The sequence below is a fragment of the Aptenodytes forsteri genome, unplaced genomic scaffold (genome assembly GCF_000699145.1).
Source record: "Aptenodytes forsteri isolate BGI_AS27 unplaced genomic scaffold, ASM69914v1 Scaffold404, whole genome shotgun sequence".
Lineage (NCBI taxonomy): Eukaryota > Metazoa > Chordata > Aves > Sphenisciformes > Spheniscidae > Aptenodytes > Aptenodytes forsteri.
The window spans coordinates 5,020,981-5,039,647 of NW_008795629.1; the positions used below are offsets into that span (position 1 = coordinate 5,020,981).

The 18,667-nt window shown below is 45.2% G+C and overlaps 1 protein-coding gene across 1 annotated transcript in view; it reads left to right on the forward strand.

The window, feature by feature from the left end:
• Positions 1-18,667, forward strand: part of DIS3L2 (DIS3 like 3'-5' exoribonuclease 2) — a 200,003-nt gene that overhangs the window by 123,141 nt on the left and 58,195 nt on the right. Inside the window, exons 12-13 of the mRNA XM_009282384.1 lie at positions 2,134-2,241; positions 8,027-8,260. Coding sequence (XP_009280659.1) covers positions 2,134-2,241; positions 8,027-8,260 — 342 coding nt within the window. The remainder of the gene's footprint in view (positions 1-2,133; positions 2,242-8,026; positions 8,261-18,667) is intronic.

Below are 18,667 nucleotides of genomic sequence, written 5' to 3' on the forward strand. Positions count from 1 at the left end.
GATGGCTATCGTGGGGGGGGGGGGGAGAGAGGAAGCTAGTAACTGCAGCTTTTAATTTGGGTGAAAAAGGGCATGGGAGCTTTTGTTAAATTACTAGCACTTTGTTCACTGTAACCTGAACTTCAGGGTCTCACGGTGGTCATGGGCGATCTTAGGCAGGCAGGGATTTCCGATAGTCTATAAAGCTATTTTCTCTCCTTTCTGGTATGGGTTGGCACCGCTCATGCTAAATTTATAACCTTGTGGTGTGGGTCCTTCCAGGCAGCATGGCAGAGCTCACGTACTGGATCTGTGAGTTATGAATATACCAGTATTGTTAATGTACTGTTCACAACTGGAATAACAGAGTTGACGGCCTTTGTGTTGCGGGAAACAGCTTATCATAATCTGTACCCTTGTGACCTTCCAGCTGAACCAGTCCTGCTGATTCATGTTGCAAGTGACTCCTTGACAGTCACAGACCATGCAGTTAACCTTTTGGCATTAATACGCACTGCAATTAGAATGGATTTATAGCCATCGTCTGGTGCCAAACCACAAATGTGATTAAATATTTTAAGAGTCTTTCCTTCAAAGCAAAAGGTAAATACGAAGTGTGTGCACTTGAGGACAAAATGGACATCTGAGACTGTTTTTTTTCTTACTGTTTTGAAGAACAGTTGTTCTCCTGGCATCCAGGTAGAAGTCATCATCTCTGAAATCACCAAATCAGCGTCAGAGACTTTGGAAGAGCTGGGGTTTGCATGCCAGCCAGCTTGCTGCTGGACCTATATTTACAGGGTGGCACACAGAGCAATCAAAACGGAAACTAAATTAAATAGCTAAAATATTTTATGGCAACCAAGTAGAGCATTTATCTCTGTGTTTTTCTGGAATGCGCCAGCCCACATTGCCACTCAAAATAAACAAGAAGAATAACGTGGTTCTTCTTTGAGGGCAGTTACTGCTTCTTCACAAAGGTAAATAATGAGAAGGGAAATAAGAATGTAAAACTCTAATAATTAGGTTTGCTTCATTAAACAGCTGCTAAATATTATCTTTACTGCAGACTTCACCTGGGAAATAACTCAGGGATGGTAGAAACACTTGGAGCTGCTAAGGTTTGCTCTAGTGTGAATATGCTCCAAAGCTTTTGCTTTGCTGCTGTAGTCAGGTGAGTAATTCATGGTTTGGCAATTCAGTGTTCAGCAGCAGAAATATTGATTAGTTGTAAGGAATTAGGACACAGGTTAAAAAATCCCTGCCAGAAATTTCTGTTGGCTGATATTTTGAACAGAGTTGAGTATAGTAAAATAGTAATTGTTCTCCCTCTGTTTGCAAACACCATGTTCAATAGTCATAAAACAGGTGCTTTTGTTTATCTCACCAACACCTACACGTTCCTGTCTGTGCTACAAAGCATGGCTCAGTCTTTATTAAAGCCATGCACCACTCCTGTGATGCCTGGGAGAGGTTTCATTTATGCTTTGCAGGGTGCAGGCTTGCATTACTTGCCTGGTTACACAGTCTTGAGTGGCAAAACAAGAAACACGGTTCCCAAATCCAAGCTCTTCAGCTCCTGACTGCCAGAACCATGTTTCTTCAACATCAAGTTTCCTGATGTGCTGAGCCTTCCTCATTCTTCCCAGTGTCAAAATGGCAGTGGGAAAGAAGTGGAAAACAGAGCAAACATTGTGACCTTAAAAGCTGCAGTGAAGTGTTTGCATAACTGAGGATTCAGGATGCTCCAGGGTGCTTAATCCATACCTCAGAGGGGGAGCGCTGGGAATGATTTGCAGGTGGGAGACTGACAGCTCCCCCTGGTCTCATTGAGGGACAGGGCTGATGTGAGAGTTGGTGGCCTCTGCAGTGCCTGACTTCCTCTCCTTTCAGAGGATTTGGGTTCCTTACTCATTCCGTGCCAGCATGCTGTTCGCCGTGTAATGTAGCTCTGGCATGGGTGATGCGTCCCAGAGCTATGACATAGCCACTCCTGCCACAAAGAATGCAATCCTGAAGGTTTAATGCATTTTCTCCTTTTATGCATTGTTGAGCCTCTCTTTTACCAACTGGTCAGGGAAGCTTGGCCACAGACAGGTCTCTACTAAAAGCCCATATCTCACTGAGGTGCTCTCCTCTTCTCTTCTCTTCCAGGTGATCCCGATGCTTCCCAAGCTGCTCTGTGAGGAGTTATGCAGTCTCAATCCTATGCGAGATAGGCTGACGTTCTCTGTGATGTGGAAGGTGACTCCAGAAGGCAAGGTACCTCGAGTAGTGGGCAGTCATCCTGCTTATCAGTCCCCCGTCGGTGGCCAGACCCTACTCTTGCAAACAGAGTGGTAAAAATGCCATCCCTTAACACCCAGCTGGATAGCAAAGGACTTGCTGGTGAACAATACTGGAGGATGTAAGACTGTCCCTGTATCTTGTTTTACCGATGAGATACTGTGGAACTTCCAACTGGAATAATCTCACAACATGGTGGGGAAAGGAAGAATATTTGTATGAATCTCAGGAACGGATCATTTCCTGCTCCTTGCCAGGTCATCCATCCATTTAATGTCTTACCTCCAGCAGCAGCTCACAGCTAATGCTTTGGGTGGGACAAATGCTGCTCCAGCAGCAGCTCACAGCTCACAGCTAATGCTTTGGGTGGGACAAGATGTTTGCCCCCTACTCCAAGCCTGTCTTGTGCTTCTAGGCAGTTGTGCAATGCAGTGAATGAGGGCAGTATCCCTCTGTGGCCTCTCCGGTAAACAGACTTTCATTCTTATTCAGAGCTGCAAATTACATCGATCCAAATAAAGTGCGATAGCTCTTCAGCAAAGGCACAGCTCCATCCTCTGCATGTGTTATTCCCAAGGAGTAGTTGTGGAGGCTGTCTGTCAGTGCAGCGAGCTGCCTTCAGCTGCCTGCCAGCTCTCCCCAGGTCTTCATTTCTCTCCCTGTTCCTCTCCCACACTCTTTGTAACCCTAACAATCTCCTCTTTGCTGATCACAGGGTCCCCTCACTAATCCAGGAGGCCTAAAGACTGCCCCTAGCAGAGGACTCTCCGATCTATGTGAAGTACACTTTTTGTGCTAATAGAGGGGATCTCCGATCTATGTGAAGTACACTTTTTGTACTCAGAATTATTTTTTTTTAACCAGTGTTGTGCTCATGCAGAACTCTCTCTGTGGAGAGTATTTCTTGTGCCAATTTGGTAACTTTTCACAAAGATTAACTTTACTTCCTTATTATCGTCCATGCTGCTCTAAAGGATACTGAACCTTGTTTTGTGCTTTAGCAAGATATAGTTGCAGTCCTATATCTGTATTTCTCCAGCGAGTCCCTGCTCTGGCACTGAGGTGGGTTTTATTTGTTTGCTGTGAAAAGCATTTAACTTCCTATAGCTACAGCATGATTATTCATGGGACCTTCTAATAGCAGGTACTTGGTGGGCCTTTTATTGACTCTGAGTGGTCTTTGAACAGCTAATAGTCAAGTCTTAATTAAAATAAGCTTTTAATTAAAATCTTGCCTCTTGTCCCCTGCAATATATACGTTATTTGCTTCTCAAACAGTGTTCAAACCAACCCTGTCTGGCCAGTGAGAAAATAGAGCTGCAGCATCTGCCTTACACCTGCTCAGGGAGCTGATCTCTGCAGGAGCAGTGGTCTGGGCCATGACCATGCTGCCCTTTGGAAAGCAGACAGCCTACGGCCATCTCAGCAAACTGGTTTCTCCTAGGAGACCTTTAAGGACTGTAGTCTTAATCGAGGTGACTTGATTTGAATATCAGGTGAAGGCTGGAGGAGAATTTACTCCTTCCAAGAGGAAAAGTGGTTGTAGGGCTTTTGCCCAGCAGGGCATTCTTGTAAGAGCTTATCTGTGAGTTGGGACAGAATGTGTCTCCTGTATTTCTAGGTGTTACTATAGCCTCATCTTGGTCTAAACAGGATCACACGCTCTCCCAGGCTCTGCTGGGTGAAAGGGAGGTGAGTCAAAGGCCCCATCACTGCCTTTGAACTTCAGCCGATGGTAGAGAGCCATGAGAACACTGACATTGAGGACAGGACATTCCTCAGTGAGGGACGCATGAGGCCAAAGAGCACTTCGTTGCACTGTGTGTGCACAGCAGGATTGTAACCTTGAGCTTGCAAAGCAGAGCCCAACAGCACTACTACCGGTGAGAGCTGCTCTGAGCTCCCACTGTTACTACTCCAAAGCAAATAAATCTGGAGCTAATGCACCTCCCAAGGAAAAGCCACACAGATTCCTCACTTGAATGTGACTATTGATAAGTTGTTGGGGTTTTTAATTCTTGTTTCTTTTAGAAAAATAATGCCAGGCTCAGCCCTTTCTGGGAGACAGGCACTTTCTTGTTTCTGTTGCTTTTGGGTTCTGGAGTTTTTATCTTCTAGTTTTTCATGAGTGTAACAAAATGTTGCCTGAACAGCACTCCACATAGCTCCGTGGACTCCAGTGGGATAGTGTGGCATGATGTATCTGAGATGACTTTCCAAAGGCAGAGGCATTAACCATATTGTTGCATCTGTGCTGTTCTTCAGAAGCAGAGCTGGGCGTTTATAGGAACAACATAGCACGTTCTTGTTCGGATGTAGTCAACAGAAAGATATTTGAAAACAAACGATGCAACTCTTCTTTTTAAATTACTGCCTGCTGATGTTTGAAGCACAGCCCTGATGGTTCCTTCTACCAGTGAGGAAGAGAAATTGCTTCAGTCTGAAACAACCTATACAAACAACATGTCTTCCAGGCTCAAAACTGTTGTTGTCAGCCAGGACGTGATAGGGACACTGCCTTGCGTGGAGAAAGTCCTCAGCCTCATGCACAGCTATGTCACACCCTCAAAGGAGACCCGTACCACCAGGGACTGTGCTAATGGGAGGGTTTCAGCTGAGCCACACTGACTGTCATCACATGGCGTGCTGGGGACTACAGCTTTTTCTCAAAAGCAGCCAGAGCTGGGGGAAGCCTTAACATAACCCTAGAAATGTGTCAGATATGGGTACTCTGTCTGGAGTCTGGGTGCACCAGGTTTGCTGTGATGGGGGAGACCTTGCAGACCAGTCTTGTGGGCTACTCATTGTAATCTCCAAGTCCCAGCTCACAACCCCCAAATGCTGCTCCTCCACACTGCTTCGCCCATCCATCAGCCACTGGTATGTGGGCCAGCCAGCCTTGTGTGGCTTTCCCCACAGAGGCAGAGCTTGCCCATTCCTCTGGTGGGGTTTCCAAACCAGGGACACAAGGCTGTGGTTACCCAAAGTCTGCTTGGATGGCCACTGAAGGCAGAGACGGAAGGCATTTCCAGGAAATACTTGGACAGTGGGTAGAGTTAAGTTAGCCTGCCGCAGCAAGGCTGAGTCTGGCAGCTCTGCTCACTACACACAGGGATTACTGGACTGCATGGGGCAAGATGCATCCAAACTCCATTCCTTGCCTACGTGATGTGTGTTTAATGCATCCAGGCAATCTTGGTGAGAAGGTGTTTATTGGGTATGTTAATAAGAGATCTCTCAGGGTTGTCACTGTCCAGTTTACACCCTGGACAGCAATTGCAGGAATGGAAATTGGGCGGTCTGCAGCACGCTGCTTGGTTGCCTTTGAGAGACCAAGAACAGAAAAAGGAATTGAGGAAACAGAGAAATAAAAGGAGTTTAATATCTGCTAGTAATGGGCTGCTTGTCCTGACACTTTGCCTTCAATGTAGCCTGCCTGAGATTTGACGTTCTAGTTATATTCTGGGGGCCCAATACGCTGCATCTCTCATCTTACAAGGAAGTGAGCAGAGCTCTGAAATATTTGGCCTCTTCTAAGCAAGCAGAAAAATGAGATTTTGTTGAAAACTTCAAGTTCAGACAGCAAAGTGGAAATCCGGTCTGTGGCCTCCTGCAAGGGACAGAGAGAACTCTTGGAAGCCAGTGGCAGAAAGCACCATGTAGCTTCAGAGCTGGCTTTCAGCATTAACCTGGGTATTGGGGAAAGTACCTCTCTTCAGAATTACCCTTCTGGTTTGTGCCCAGTCCTTAACCCTTTTCAACACGCATGTACATGATGGAATTGACTCGCCTACTTTATAAAGCAAAATGAGAGTGCTTTCCAAACACAAAATATTTAGTGTGTCATAATATAACAGTGAGGGCCAGAATTGATAATGACCTTTGATGCAGAAATTAATAGCTGGAGATGGAGGAACTAGCAGGGAAATAGAAGTAGTGTCCGAAAACATTTGAACAGCAGGTTGAAAGAGCTGCCTGTTACATCCGGAGGGTCTGTAGAAGCGCTCAACTGAAATGAAGGCTGCTCAGCCTTGCTCCCAGATCATCTCAACAAGGAACACCACCTTTTTGGTGCCTGAGTACCATCCATGTCTTACTGAAGTCTGAAGTATCGCTATTGCTAACCGGCTAACAGTCTTCGACTTGCTGGAATTGGATCACTTAAAGAGCAGTGCAGCCTCTTCCACACCAGAGATCATGCTTGCTTAATATCAGGAGTTTTTTTGGGTCCAGCGGATTTCATCAGATGTCACTGACTTACGAGGTATGGATCCCCCATCACCACAAGAAGCTGAACCACATTTAACGGGATGCAGCAGAGCACAGAGCAGGTGCTGCCAGCACTGTCGCAGCATCTCTGTTCAGCTTTGTGACTTTCTCTTCCTTTCTTTCTCCTTGGCATAGAGAAAGGGGCACACACAGAATAACCATGAGCCAAGGGTCAGAGCACTTTACATTGCAAGACATCACTTGCTGCATCTCTGCTATTAGGACACTTTCTAATTAGAAATGAGCTTAAATGCCCTGTGACTTTCAGAGCTCTGAGCTGCTGAGTTATACTGCACATAAGTTCTGTGGGGCATAAGGGAGGGAGGCAGCAAAGGTATCTTGGGGATCAATCCTTTCCGGTTAAGAAGAGGGTTTGCCTTTCTGAAGCAATGTCCTTGATGAGTCTGTCAGAGAGAGAGCTGGCTGTTCTCCCTGGACACCGTCACTTGCAGAATTTACCTTGTCCTGTTGTGCTGATGAAGGGGTAAGGAGGCACTTGTAGTTAAGGCAGAATTACAATTCTCCATTCATTCTCTGAGCACTTGTGCTTTGAACAGTTTATCACAGACTACATCCGTCTCCAGAGCCCTCATGCCAATGTTCTTGACTTTTCTGAACAGCCTTCTGCCCTTTGTCCCTCTGCGCTTTCTCACTGGCTTGATGAGCTTTTGGACTCTCTTATATATCTCAGCTGAAAATAGATTTTCCTTTCTGCTTTAAAAAATAATTTTGAATTGCTACTTCTACATTGGTATTCTGTTACGGAGTTTAAAATGGGAACGGCTTCTGGTTTAAAATAAAAGAATTTTATAGGCAATTTATAGGTTATTTTCCTCTAGATTCCAACACATTTTGGAAGCTCAGAGAGGTTCCTGGCTTGAGTTTGGGCCTAGGACCATAGGCGTGATCAGAGGAACAAGGGGTCAGTGACTGGCCATCTCTCCTCCAGACCCACCAAAGTCCTACTCAGGCACTTTCACAAGTGCTAGTCAGACATTGGGGTCCCTGCAGTACTCCTGAAAATGGAGTATTTTAAGGCCAGCCCCTGGTGCCCTGCTGGACACATATTAATCGAAGAGGTGGAATGCAGTCGGCTGCGTTTTAGATAGGAGATCCTTCTTTGCATGTTTGTATCTGCCTGTTGCCACCCCTGCACCCAGTAACCTTTGAGTCAGCTGACTGATTTCAACTCCCAGCTGGGCTGTATCTCTTATGAGCTCTATGAAAGAGGGAAATCAGGTAGACGAGAGAGGTCCAAGCAGTTCCTATGTGATGGAAAGACTTTATTATGCATATACACATTATTAGACACTAGAGAATCTATATGGGCAAAAGGCTGCCTGGTGGCCTCAGTATGGGAAGATCTTCACTTGAAGTTCACAGTCAGTGATGAGGCCTGGTGTCATTCCTTCCAGTGTTCGTACAACTTCGCAAGCTTTTGTGCACTGGAAAAATAAGTCCTCAGATCTATTTACACTTTACAATTTTGCAGATCCTTGATGAATGGTTTGGGCGGACGGTCATCTGCTCCTGCGTGAAGCTAAGCTACGACCATGCACAGAGTATGATTGAAAGCCCCGGGAAGGTGTTCTCACCTGAAGAACTTCCCCCTGTCTCCCCTCAACACTCAATAGCTGAGATCCAGCAAGCTGTGCTGAACCTGCATCGAATTGCCCAGCACCTCCGCAAACAGCGCTTCATCGATGGTGCTCTGCGCTTAGACCAGGTGAGTAAATCCAGCCCCTGTAAGGGGCTCCTGCTCCAGTGGAGCAATTTCATGGTGTACTCCCTAAGGATTTCCTGATAAGTCTAAAAACTTGAAGGGAAAGGTCAGGCTGGAATAGAAAGGCAGGTTTGTGTGCCAATGTCTTCTTAAAAGCGCATCAAATTATGTACCAAAAGCACTAAGCAAAGTAGGATCAAAAGAAAAAAGTTCCTGTTTTTTAAGGAGTGATCCATCTTCCAACATTTTTCAAAATCCTAAAACCCTGGTGGAGTGGGTAAGTAACTTACATAGTGAAACAAATCATGACGGTGTCATTCAGTATCAAGCAGTTCAGATATCCTTAGTGCACATTTCACTGTGAAAGGCTCATCCTCCACATTTATTTCTGGGCTTGCAGTACTCACGTTTTCCACAGCTTTCATAGCAGTTCTCTGGGCAGGGAAAATGACTAAGTGTTATCTAAGCTAATACTTGTAAGTGCTGGGTGTGTTTCAGAGAATGAAATGCTAGTGAGGAGGTTTTCTGTCTGGGGTGATTTAAATAATCTTGTATCAGTACAAGTAGATCCAGGTATTTTAGACTATCACAGCAAAAATACTTTTGCATTTGAGGTTCATCTGCTCTGAGGTGGCTTCTGACAGTTTTTGTGGATAGAAGGTTCCAGTAATTGATAGAACCCAGTGGCCTTCCTGAGCAGGAGACAAAATAATCTCTTAATATAAGGAAGCTCCATTGTTTCATTTTGCAAAATGAGCATGAGTCAACATAAGGATATTGCTGAGAAAGAAGCTAGCGTACTGAGATGTGTAAACAGGACTATTGTACGTAAGAGCTATGTTGTAACCCTTCCATTTTACTCGGTGTTGTGGTGTTGTCTCCAGTTGCAGAAAAGTCTAATTTTAGAGAAATCATTGGAGAGCAAAAGAGCAACGAGTGTCTGTAATCTCTGACCTTCCCCAACAGAGCACGTGGCTGAGTCCAGCAAAGCTGTGAAGAGGAGGCAATGTTCTGTTCCCCATGTCTAAGACAGACAGGATGAGACATCTGTATCTTGAATTTCAGTAGAGGAGTTTGGGGTTGTACTTTAGGATAAACTTTCTGGTGTAGGAACTGTGGTGTCTAAGGCTATCTTGCCTACATCTGTTGTAGGGGGACTTAAGAGGACTGGTTAGGCACACATAAGCGAGCCTGGAGCAAGGGCATTTCCTCAAGGTCCCTCCTTGCTCAAAGAAAATAATCATTCTTAAAATTGTATTCAAATAATTTTTGGAAATCAGACTCCCACTTTGAAGTCCTGCTTAAACCTCTTTTGGAACAGAGGCTTCCCGTTGAGATTTATTGTACAATGGCTAATAAGCTGGGCTTTTGTTCCCAGGCACACTCTGAATACTAGAGAAACATAAAAAACCCCAACCTTTGCACTTGATGAGCTAACTGGGAAGCCTTGGAGATGTCTGGGTTGGAACAACAGTCCACAGTGACTGGGAGGTGTGGCTCAGAAAGGTCACCAGCTGCATTACACAAGTTGCACTTAGAGTGTAGTGCTGAGCGGTCACCGTATGTGCCTGAATTGTGTACCTGTTAACAAACTAACCTCAGGGAAAGTATGTTTTAAAAGAGCTGTGACATTTTCAATGGGAGGATTTGGCCAGGGAAGCATCCTCTTCCAGCGATACCCTGTGAAAGGTTAGCGGTGTTTTGTTTTGCTCTGTGCTGTTACAGAGGAGCCATTAAGGAGAACGTATCGGGGCATCATTTGTGAGATCAGGGTTAAAAGCCACTGCTAAGGGCACCAGAGAGGGCTGATTCCTACTCGGCCTAGTTCCTAACCAATGTGATAAAGTGAATTATATCTCACAAGTGGCACTTTTTGCTGTGCAGAATCTCTCTCCCCTGGCAAGAGTGTCAGAGCAAAGGTAATGGTCTTGGAGAAGGCAGTGTATTTTAGTTCAAGGGACACTTTCACCACACTTAGTCTTTTCAAGTGCTGCCTTGATAGTTGCGTTTTGATAAACTACACCCTCCCCAGTGCACGGAGAAAGCGGTTACTGTAAGGCCTGAGTACGAACAGTACGTAAGGGATGGGTGTGTGGACACGGCCAGTGGCGTATGGCTGGACAAAGCAATCTGTAGCTTTTAATAGAAGGAGGTGAGTCCCTCTGCCTTTGCTCCCCCACTTCCCTGAGTTCCCATGGACGCAGTTGTGCGCTGGGTCTGACTTCCAGCCCCAAGCAAGCAAGCAAGGGTGGGTCCGAATGGGAAACACACCTTTCTAATCGCTGGACCTCTCACTGATTTCCTGTTGAGTAATGTAAATCCTGAACAATGGAAGACAAACTCCAGCAGGAAACTAGGGGCAATGAATTATCAGATTCCAAATAAATATGTAAGCGAAGGAAATGATCATGCCACAATCTTAAGGGAGGGGGTGGCTGGGCATGGATGACTCCTGTGCTTTTTTTCCCAAGAGATGTGAGGCCTCTTCCTATACATTGCATTATGTTTGAGAGTTTCTACCTTGGGGCCACTCCTGATGGAACAGTGATGACTTTTTTTGCTTACTTCCACCCTGCCATTTTTCAGTGTGGCGTGCTCTGGTGCTTCCCGTTGGTATTAAGAAAATCACTGGGGGAAGAATCTCCTGTCCTGCTTTGCCACTGGCCGTGGTGGCCTCGGGCTGGTGGTCTCCCTGCCGGCCTCAGTTTTCCCTTTGGAATGATATCAATCTCCCCCATAGCATCCGTATAATTTGGGATTTATTCCCCAAAACTAAGAACATCTCTCAGATGAAGCCATTCATGGGTGTATCTTTATAATAGCAGAAATGCTGGTTGACCAGGGAACCCCTTACACCCGACACAGGATGGCTCCAGTAAGGTGCAGCAGTGTCAGGCTGGCCATGCCGTGATGTGGGGAATGTTTCCTGTTTGAATGGTGCTGCTGAATTTTTATGACCTACTGTGTGAGTGGCATCTGCTTGCCCATGATTTTATCTTTTAGCAGTAATTTTAGAAGCAGGTATCTCTGTAGCTCAACGGATGAAGAATATATATATATTTTTTTTTAATAACTTGGGAATTACATACCTGGGTCACACAGAAGACCTTGAGACAAATTACAGAGGTAGCACACGGTCTTGAAAGCTAAGGATTTGTGGATTCAGTGTCAGTATATATGTGTCTATTTGGGGCTGTGTAATTTTGAATTTCTGCCTCAGTTTGGTCCTGGCCATGGCAACCTACATACCTGCCACTCTTTTTCCCCCCAGTGTCTTTCATGCCTCTGCAGAGGACTATAGGGGAATCCTGCTGCATTGGACCTTGGGTCTGAGGACCATCTTTGCAACCAGAGCCACACATCTGTCACTCCGTGAGCTCTTGCTGTCCCCATAGACCCCTTCTGGGGCTTTTTCTCTAGAATATGGTTTCCTGTGCCGCCTGCCAGCTTCCTAGCTCCAGAAGGCAGCTGAGCACTGAGTTTTAGAGGTTTAAAGTCTTTGCACCTTCAGCGGCTAAGGAGCTTATGAAACTTTGTCCACACAGAGAGAGATTAATGTATTTCTTTTCCTTCTTATTTGGAGCTGCAGCTTTTAGATGTAAAGGCAAGAAGTGCCTTGTACTGTGGCTTTGAGAAAAAGTGTTCAGATATTTACAATATTGTCTTCCCTCCCTCGGCCTCCTTCCTGTCCAGGACCATGAAATGCCACCCCTGTGCCGTCCTCTCACAGCGCTTGGTGCACCCGCACTATAAATTGGAGCAGGGATCTGACCTGGTTTAAAAACCAAAGTGAGCACAACCCACAGCTTTCCTTTTTTTTCCTGGCCAGGTTACTTTGAAGCTGGATCACTTCCCCAAACCACAGCTTTTAGAAACACTAGCCAGAGAATCAGATAGAAACTTGCTTTCAACAAAAACCATCAAGTTTGCAGAAAAGCTCCTTAGCTCAAGCCTGCCTAGAGGAGACCTGCTGATAAATGATTCTCTTTTTGGCCTCAACAGTTTATAAATGAATCACGAGGACAGATGCCTACAAGAAGACAGGTTAAAAAAGATTTCTGTGTGTATTTAAAATGAGAATACCCCAGGATGCTGATCTGTCTCTATGACAACTGTCTATGAGCTGAGCGGTGGCTTTTGTTGTGCCGGTGATTCTGCCTTTGCCAGCACACTTAGACCTGGGTGCTCAAAACGTTGGCATTGACCAAAGTTCATTGTGAGAGTAACCCAAAGTGCGTTTGCATTAGACCGGTTAATGGCATTGAATTGTTTACTAGAATAGCTTCTCTCCTTGTTTTCTGCGCAACAGACGTTCAGCTTTGCAGGTGTGTGCGAGAAGGGAAGAAAAAAAGGATTAAAATGGCAAAGATGAGAACGTTACGCAAATTTAAGGGTTGAATTCTAGTGAAATGGTCTCGCTTCTGCTTGCTCCCAGCCTGTGTGCCGTGCCCCTGTCTCGTCGTCTGAGCAAGGCTTGCTTCTCCCTGTGGGTCTCTATTGTTTTGAATAACTTAAAGATAGTTAAAATTGTATTGTGTACCTCTGCACCATGCTGGAGACCTTACCTACGGTCCTGTCCAGTGGCTGCTGGCGATAACGAAATAAGGGATCTTTGAGAATAGCTTTGTTTAATTAAGGTTGGTGGGACTCCTGAAGTAATAGAATATTGCTGCTGCAGGAAGCATAGGGAAACAAGTACAAAGACTCCAATCACCAGAACGTGTGCAGAATACCAGCTCCAAAACACCCAGGTATATGGCATACTGGATATATTAACCAGCTCCGTATAGTTTTTGAAGCTCTCAGAATTGACTCTGCCTACTTGATGCAAACAGCTCTGAGAAGTTGACTCAAGCCATCCACACACGGAAGACGAGGAGGAAGAAGGACATTGTACGTGCAGGATGTGCCACTGTATGTTGGGAAAATTCATATTTAGTTGTGGCTAATGGGATAGGACAGAAACACATATTTTTAGACACTGCTAATGCCGTTTAATTGTAAATCTCAAGAGCCAGAGATTTAATTACTATCACCATTAAAATCTTCCAGTATGAATGACTGCTGGAAATAATTATGGGAAATTGTTTTGTCATATTTCCTGCCTCATATCTGTATAGTAAGCATTCAGATCTTCTCCTCTTCTTGCTGTGTGGAAGTAGTAAATGTTTCTACCCCGGTTAAACAGTCATCATGCACAAAATACAATATATTCGTATATGAATGGAAGACACTTCGGGTTAGAAGAACTGTTTAGATGGGACAGCAAAGGGCTATAATATTGTTAGACCTCAGTTAACCGAATGTGCCTATGTTTTCCCTAATAGCGTGATCTGAATTTATGTCTTAAAATGCTGTTGAGGCAGGAAGGCCATCCCGGCTTGAGTACTCCCTGGTATGATGCCTAGGTTTTCTAGCCATGGCTACTGTATGTGCTACCCCTGCACGCTCTCAGTGCACACACCTTTCTGGGGAGGAGTAAATGGCTTTGCTTCAACCCCTGATTCTTGGCTGCACCTCTCTGGGGAACATTGCTTTGTTGGGTTTTTGGCGAGTCTCAAAGAGAAAGTCCTGGTGGTCATCGCCTAGGATGTGACATTGGTACCAAATTCATCTCGGATTTGGTTCCCTCAGGGTAGGTTGAGGTGTGTACCTGCTTTGGCACTTGCTTTGGCCCAAGAGAAAATCCAAAAGGCCTATTTTTAAAATCCTGAAAACTGCTATGACACCTCCCGAAAGAGGCCGTTACAGCGACAGTACATGAACGTGACAGCAGAGGCAGGGTGAGCTGTACCTATGGTGCTGTAAGATAAATGGAAATGCAGGCTGACAAGGAGCTTTCACTATTCACTTCCTATCACAATTCCACCATTGTCTGCTCCTTCTCTTTGATGTCTGGTTAAAGAGACATCACTGATACCCAGAATGGGGACAGCAGGTGCTATACAATCATTACGGATAGTTGCTTATACTGTGTGATACATAAGGCAGCTGGGGGGATGTTGGATGTATTTGGAGATTAATTTCCTTTGGGGATTTTATGTCTTTTGCATAGCCCCAGTTAATACGTCAAAATGAGCATCCAAGGCCACAGCTTTCTACTGGGGGATACTGCTCTTCCCCGCAGGAGTAATCGAAATGCATTTGCAAAGGTGTGTTAGCAAAGTAGGAATGATCTTCGAAATGTCTTTCCTACAGTACCACAGGGGAACATGGTACTTTGCAGGCAAATATGAAATGTCATCATTGTCGTCAGGAACAGCTAACGGCTCAGGTCGGGCAGCTTACACACGCACCGAGGATGCGCGCAGGAAGGAGGCATTGCGGGATCACGTTATGGAGGGGGTCTGTGTTGGCTTAGCATCTCTCTGCTTGCATGGAGATGTTTGCATTGCCAGTAGGTTTTAAAATGTTTTGATTAAATTAGGATTTTGAGTGGAAAGCCCTCAGAATCTAATCTTTTGCCCTGGGATTTTAATGAAGTCCTCCCAGGGGTGTGAGTAGGATTGATGTCCTCGCACATGTCCTGCCGTTCCCCGATAGTTCTTTTAGAGCTGAGCAGCTGTGTCCCAGCAGGAGCAGGTGGTGAAGTGGTCGAGCTGGCTCCGGCAGGAGGGGGGAGTCGGACGCTGGAGCGCAGGGCTCGGCTGTAGAGAGTCGTGCTGGGAGCCACCGCAGCCAGATGTCTGGGCAAACACGGCCGGGAAGGAGCTCCCCACACAGTGGTGCTCTGGCATTAATTTACCATCAGTAATGCAAGAGTGGGTTATGACTTTATTCTTCCTGGAGTAAGTATTCCAGCCACTAGCTCAGATATCAAATTTTCCGGTCATATACAAGTGTTTTTCTTCTAAACAAACACAGCTTAACCCTTATTAAATCTACCATAGACCTGCAAGCTCAGAAACTCCTCCAAAAAGAAGGGGTCTTATGCTTTAATTCTGAGATGCTGTCTGTCACAGCAGTAGCTTCTTTCATCTGCCAGCCTCAGAGCAAGTATCAGAGGGGAGGCCGGCTCCATCCTTCCAGGCAATGGGAACGGCATGAAGAGGTGAAACAGTTGCCTGAGCTCACGCGGTGAGTCAGTGGCAGAGCTGGCAGGACAGCCTTTTCCTGATTCCCAGGCCAAATCCAGCGCCTTAGGCCAACGCTGACCGTTCTCTTCCTCTCACGTTTATTACTGACAGCTATTGAATAAGAATTGGTGCTTTTTTGTTTCTGCTGTTTATTGCTGGCCCAGTTAAGGTCAGGTTTTTTTTATCCCAGTTCCCCAGCAGGTACTTCTCACAGTGCAGAGCAGAGAAACAAGCAACATCAGCATGAAGGGCTGAACTGTGGCCAGCACGTCTCTGCAACGCAGAAGCAATCAGCGTGTTTCACAAGTGGTCTCTCTCCCCAGTCCTTTCAGTTCTCAGGCTTTGCCTACATGCGCCAGGACCAAGTCAGTGTGCTGCTATCCCATAGAAGTCTCTCTTGCTTGAACAGGACAGAGTTGCAGTGGGCAGTACTTCGTCATACCTTCCAAATTGCTTGGCTTTTTCTATCGATTGAATCCAGTTGGTGATCAGCCGTTGTAGAAGGGGGGTGAGCTGGCAGTCATCACATGCTGACCTGAAAGTAGGGTTGAAGGTGTTTGCAGGTACTCCGAATTCACACATGAAGTAGACATCTCTTCGTTTCCTGGGCTAGCTAGACACGGATGGGTCTTGCCCATGCTTGTGTGATGGGCAGCCTGGGGTCACTTGCTCATAGGGACCTCAGACAGTGCCGAATAGCATCTCTAGGGGAAAGAGAGGGCATCTGTGGCAGGTGGTGGCTTAGTGTGATGGAATGTGTCCCAAACGTGAAGCTGATAGCTAAGATGAACAGAATTCAGTGCTTGATCCAGCTGAGCAAGCCACTCACTGGTATTTTTGAGGTTGGTAGGGAAAGAAGTAGTGGCTTCTGCTGGTTATATTGAAAGAGGTTCAGGATGGAAAAACTGGTTCTCAGTGAAGCAGAAACCATCTGGTTCTTCAGTGTCTCTGATGGCAAGACAGATAAAACCCAGGAAAACGTGTTTTTGTAGAGGTGCATGTGGGGTGAGTGCTGGGAGGAAATTCTTATTTTACATTTTCTACTGAGGAAACAGTCCTTGCTCCAAGAGTCTTGCCCTCCAGTTGATGGTGTTTTTCTTCCCCAGCGATGAACAGACGTCATCAGAAAGTCTCTTGTTGTTTCAGATTCCGTTTATCACGTATTTGAACAGAGACTTGACAAGGTTTTTTTCAGGTATTAATTAGAGCTGACTGCATGGCTAATCCATCATTCTCTTTAGATGGAGTCACTGGGTGTTGAGTGATGTAACTTCAAATGTGATCAGTCTGCCATAGGTGAAGATGTAGCAGCTCTTTGTCAGAGCCAGTTCTGTTTCACCTAACAGTAAATGGAAGAAAGGCTAATTGTATAATGACAAAAGACAACGTTTGGAAGGGGATGAAAGATTCAGACATTGCAGTTCTGTGATTTCTCATTTGAATTCCAAAGTGAGAGCAGGGGAAAAATTCTTGCTTTCCATGACCACAACTCATTTTATCACGTGTCTCTGGGCATGATCATTCCTTCTGAGTCTTGGGATGTTTTATCTTTTCTCATCCATAGCATATGGATGCTGAAGTACAAAGAAGCTCAGAGAGCACCTGTGGTTTCCACAGCCCTCTGAAATGAGGCTATAAGAGTCTTGGCCAAGATGCCAGCAGCTGAGCTGAGGACGGAGCTGATCTTGCCCCATCTGAGGAAGTCAGTGCCTGCTGAAGTCCACTTTCGGGTTTATCTTTAAACATTCCAAGTCCAAGCCCACGTCTCCTGAAATTATATGCCCTGCTAAAGTTTGCAGTGATTCATTGGGAGTACATTTTGTTGAGCAACCTCTTGGTTTTGTTTTGAAAGCAAGTGGCTTTGAATCTGTCTTTAGTAGTCTAGATCATTTACCTTGCCCTTCTCCACATCTTCATATGGTAATAAGGAAGTTGTTCAAGCATATGAGCATAATTCAGAGTGTAGATTTCCCCTGAATACATAATTGCATAAAATGGGAGCATGAGGCATGACATCCAGATAAGGTTCTTGGTCCACGTTGCACTTTGTTTCTGAGATGTGTCCATACTTGAGATTTGAGAAAGATCTCCTCCCTGAACGTGCTCCTTCTTTGTGCAGCGCTGTCTTCCGTTGTGGGAGACACTGTGGTTCCCTGTTGCTTCCTGCTCTCATTTTGAGATGCAAATACCCATCTCTCCCCAAAGATACGTATTCACAAGTTGTTGCGTTGTCAATGCCTTATAACCTGACAGGAGAATTAAACTTTGCTCTCTGAAGGGAATGCATTCTCCAGTTTGGATCTAGGCTGGTAGCAGATATATTGCATTTGTGCTAATTAGTTACCAACCGAGTTGGCTACAGTCCGTTGCCCATCTGTGATGGGCTACCATTAAATTGATGGTCACTTGAAAACTAGGCAAGAGGCAGTGAGAAAGTAGCCTCAAGAATTTGTTGGATTAGAGTGGTTTGAGAGACTTCAGACATCTGGAAGAAACCAGCCATGCAAAATCACTACCTTGGGGGACTGCAAAGCTGTAGCTTATTGGGTGTCTCACGGCAATGCTGAGATCAGCCCTCCGACAGAGAAATTCTCAGTCCCATGAATCAACAGGAGGTTTTGCATTAGCTTTAAGGCTGCAGTTTCACCTCAATTTCAAGGTCTCTGTTTTAATCTCCTTGTTTTTCTGAGAAGAAACCCCATTGATCCAGCTAGCGCTTTACTTCTGATTAGCATGTTAGAGTAGAACCTGGCCCACAATACCAGGAAACAAAATGCTTAAATAGCTGAAATGGGATTTAAAAAAAATGCAATTTATTAAATGATTTCTCTGTCAGTGATGTGTTTAGCAGGTATAGAAAACAGAATGAACTAAAACAGGCTTTGGCATTTCGGAAAGTGAGTCATTTTTTCTGTTGCATCATGTATAAACTTTTCCCTTTTCATGTATGTATGGTTGAAATTACTTTGAGGTTTTGAATTTTCACTTCAGCTCTCTGTTTTTTATTATTTTCAAGCATTACTGAAAGTGATGGTTGATAGTCTTTAATACTGTGCTCGCATTGCATTTTTTTTAAAAAAGCCAGTGGGCAACATATAGGTGGTTAAATGAGCCAGGGAGTTACTGGTTTCTCATGTTTAGGTAGGAATGAGAGGGAGGTGTATTGATGGATCCATAACGTGGTGCCAAGGGGTGCTACTGTCAAATAGCCTTTACGCAGGGGACCAACCTTGAAATCCTTGTTGTGCAGTGTGGTCATCTCTTTTCAAATTCTCAAGCATTTGTACAGGTTCCTTGAAATCAGTTTAAAGACCATGAACATGGTGCTGTTGCA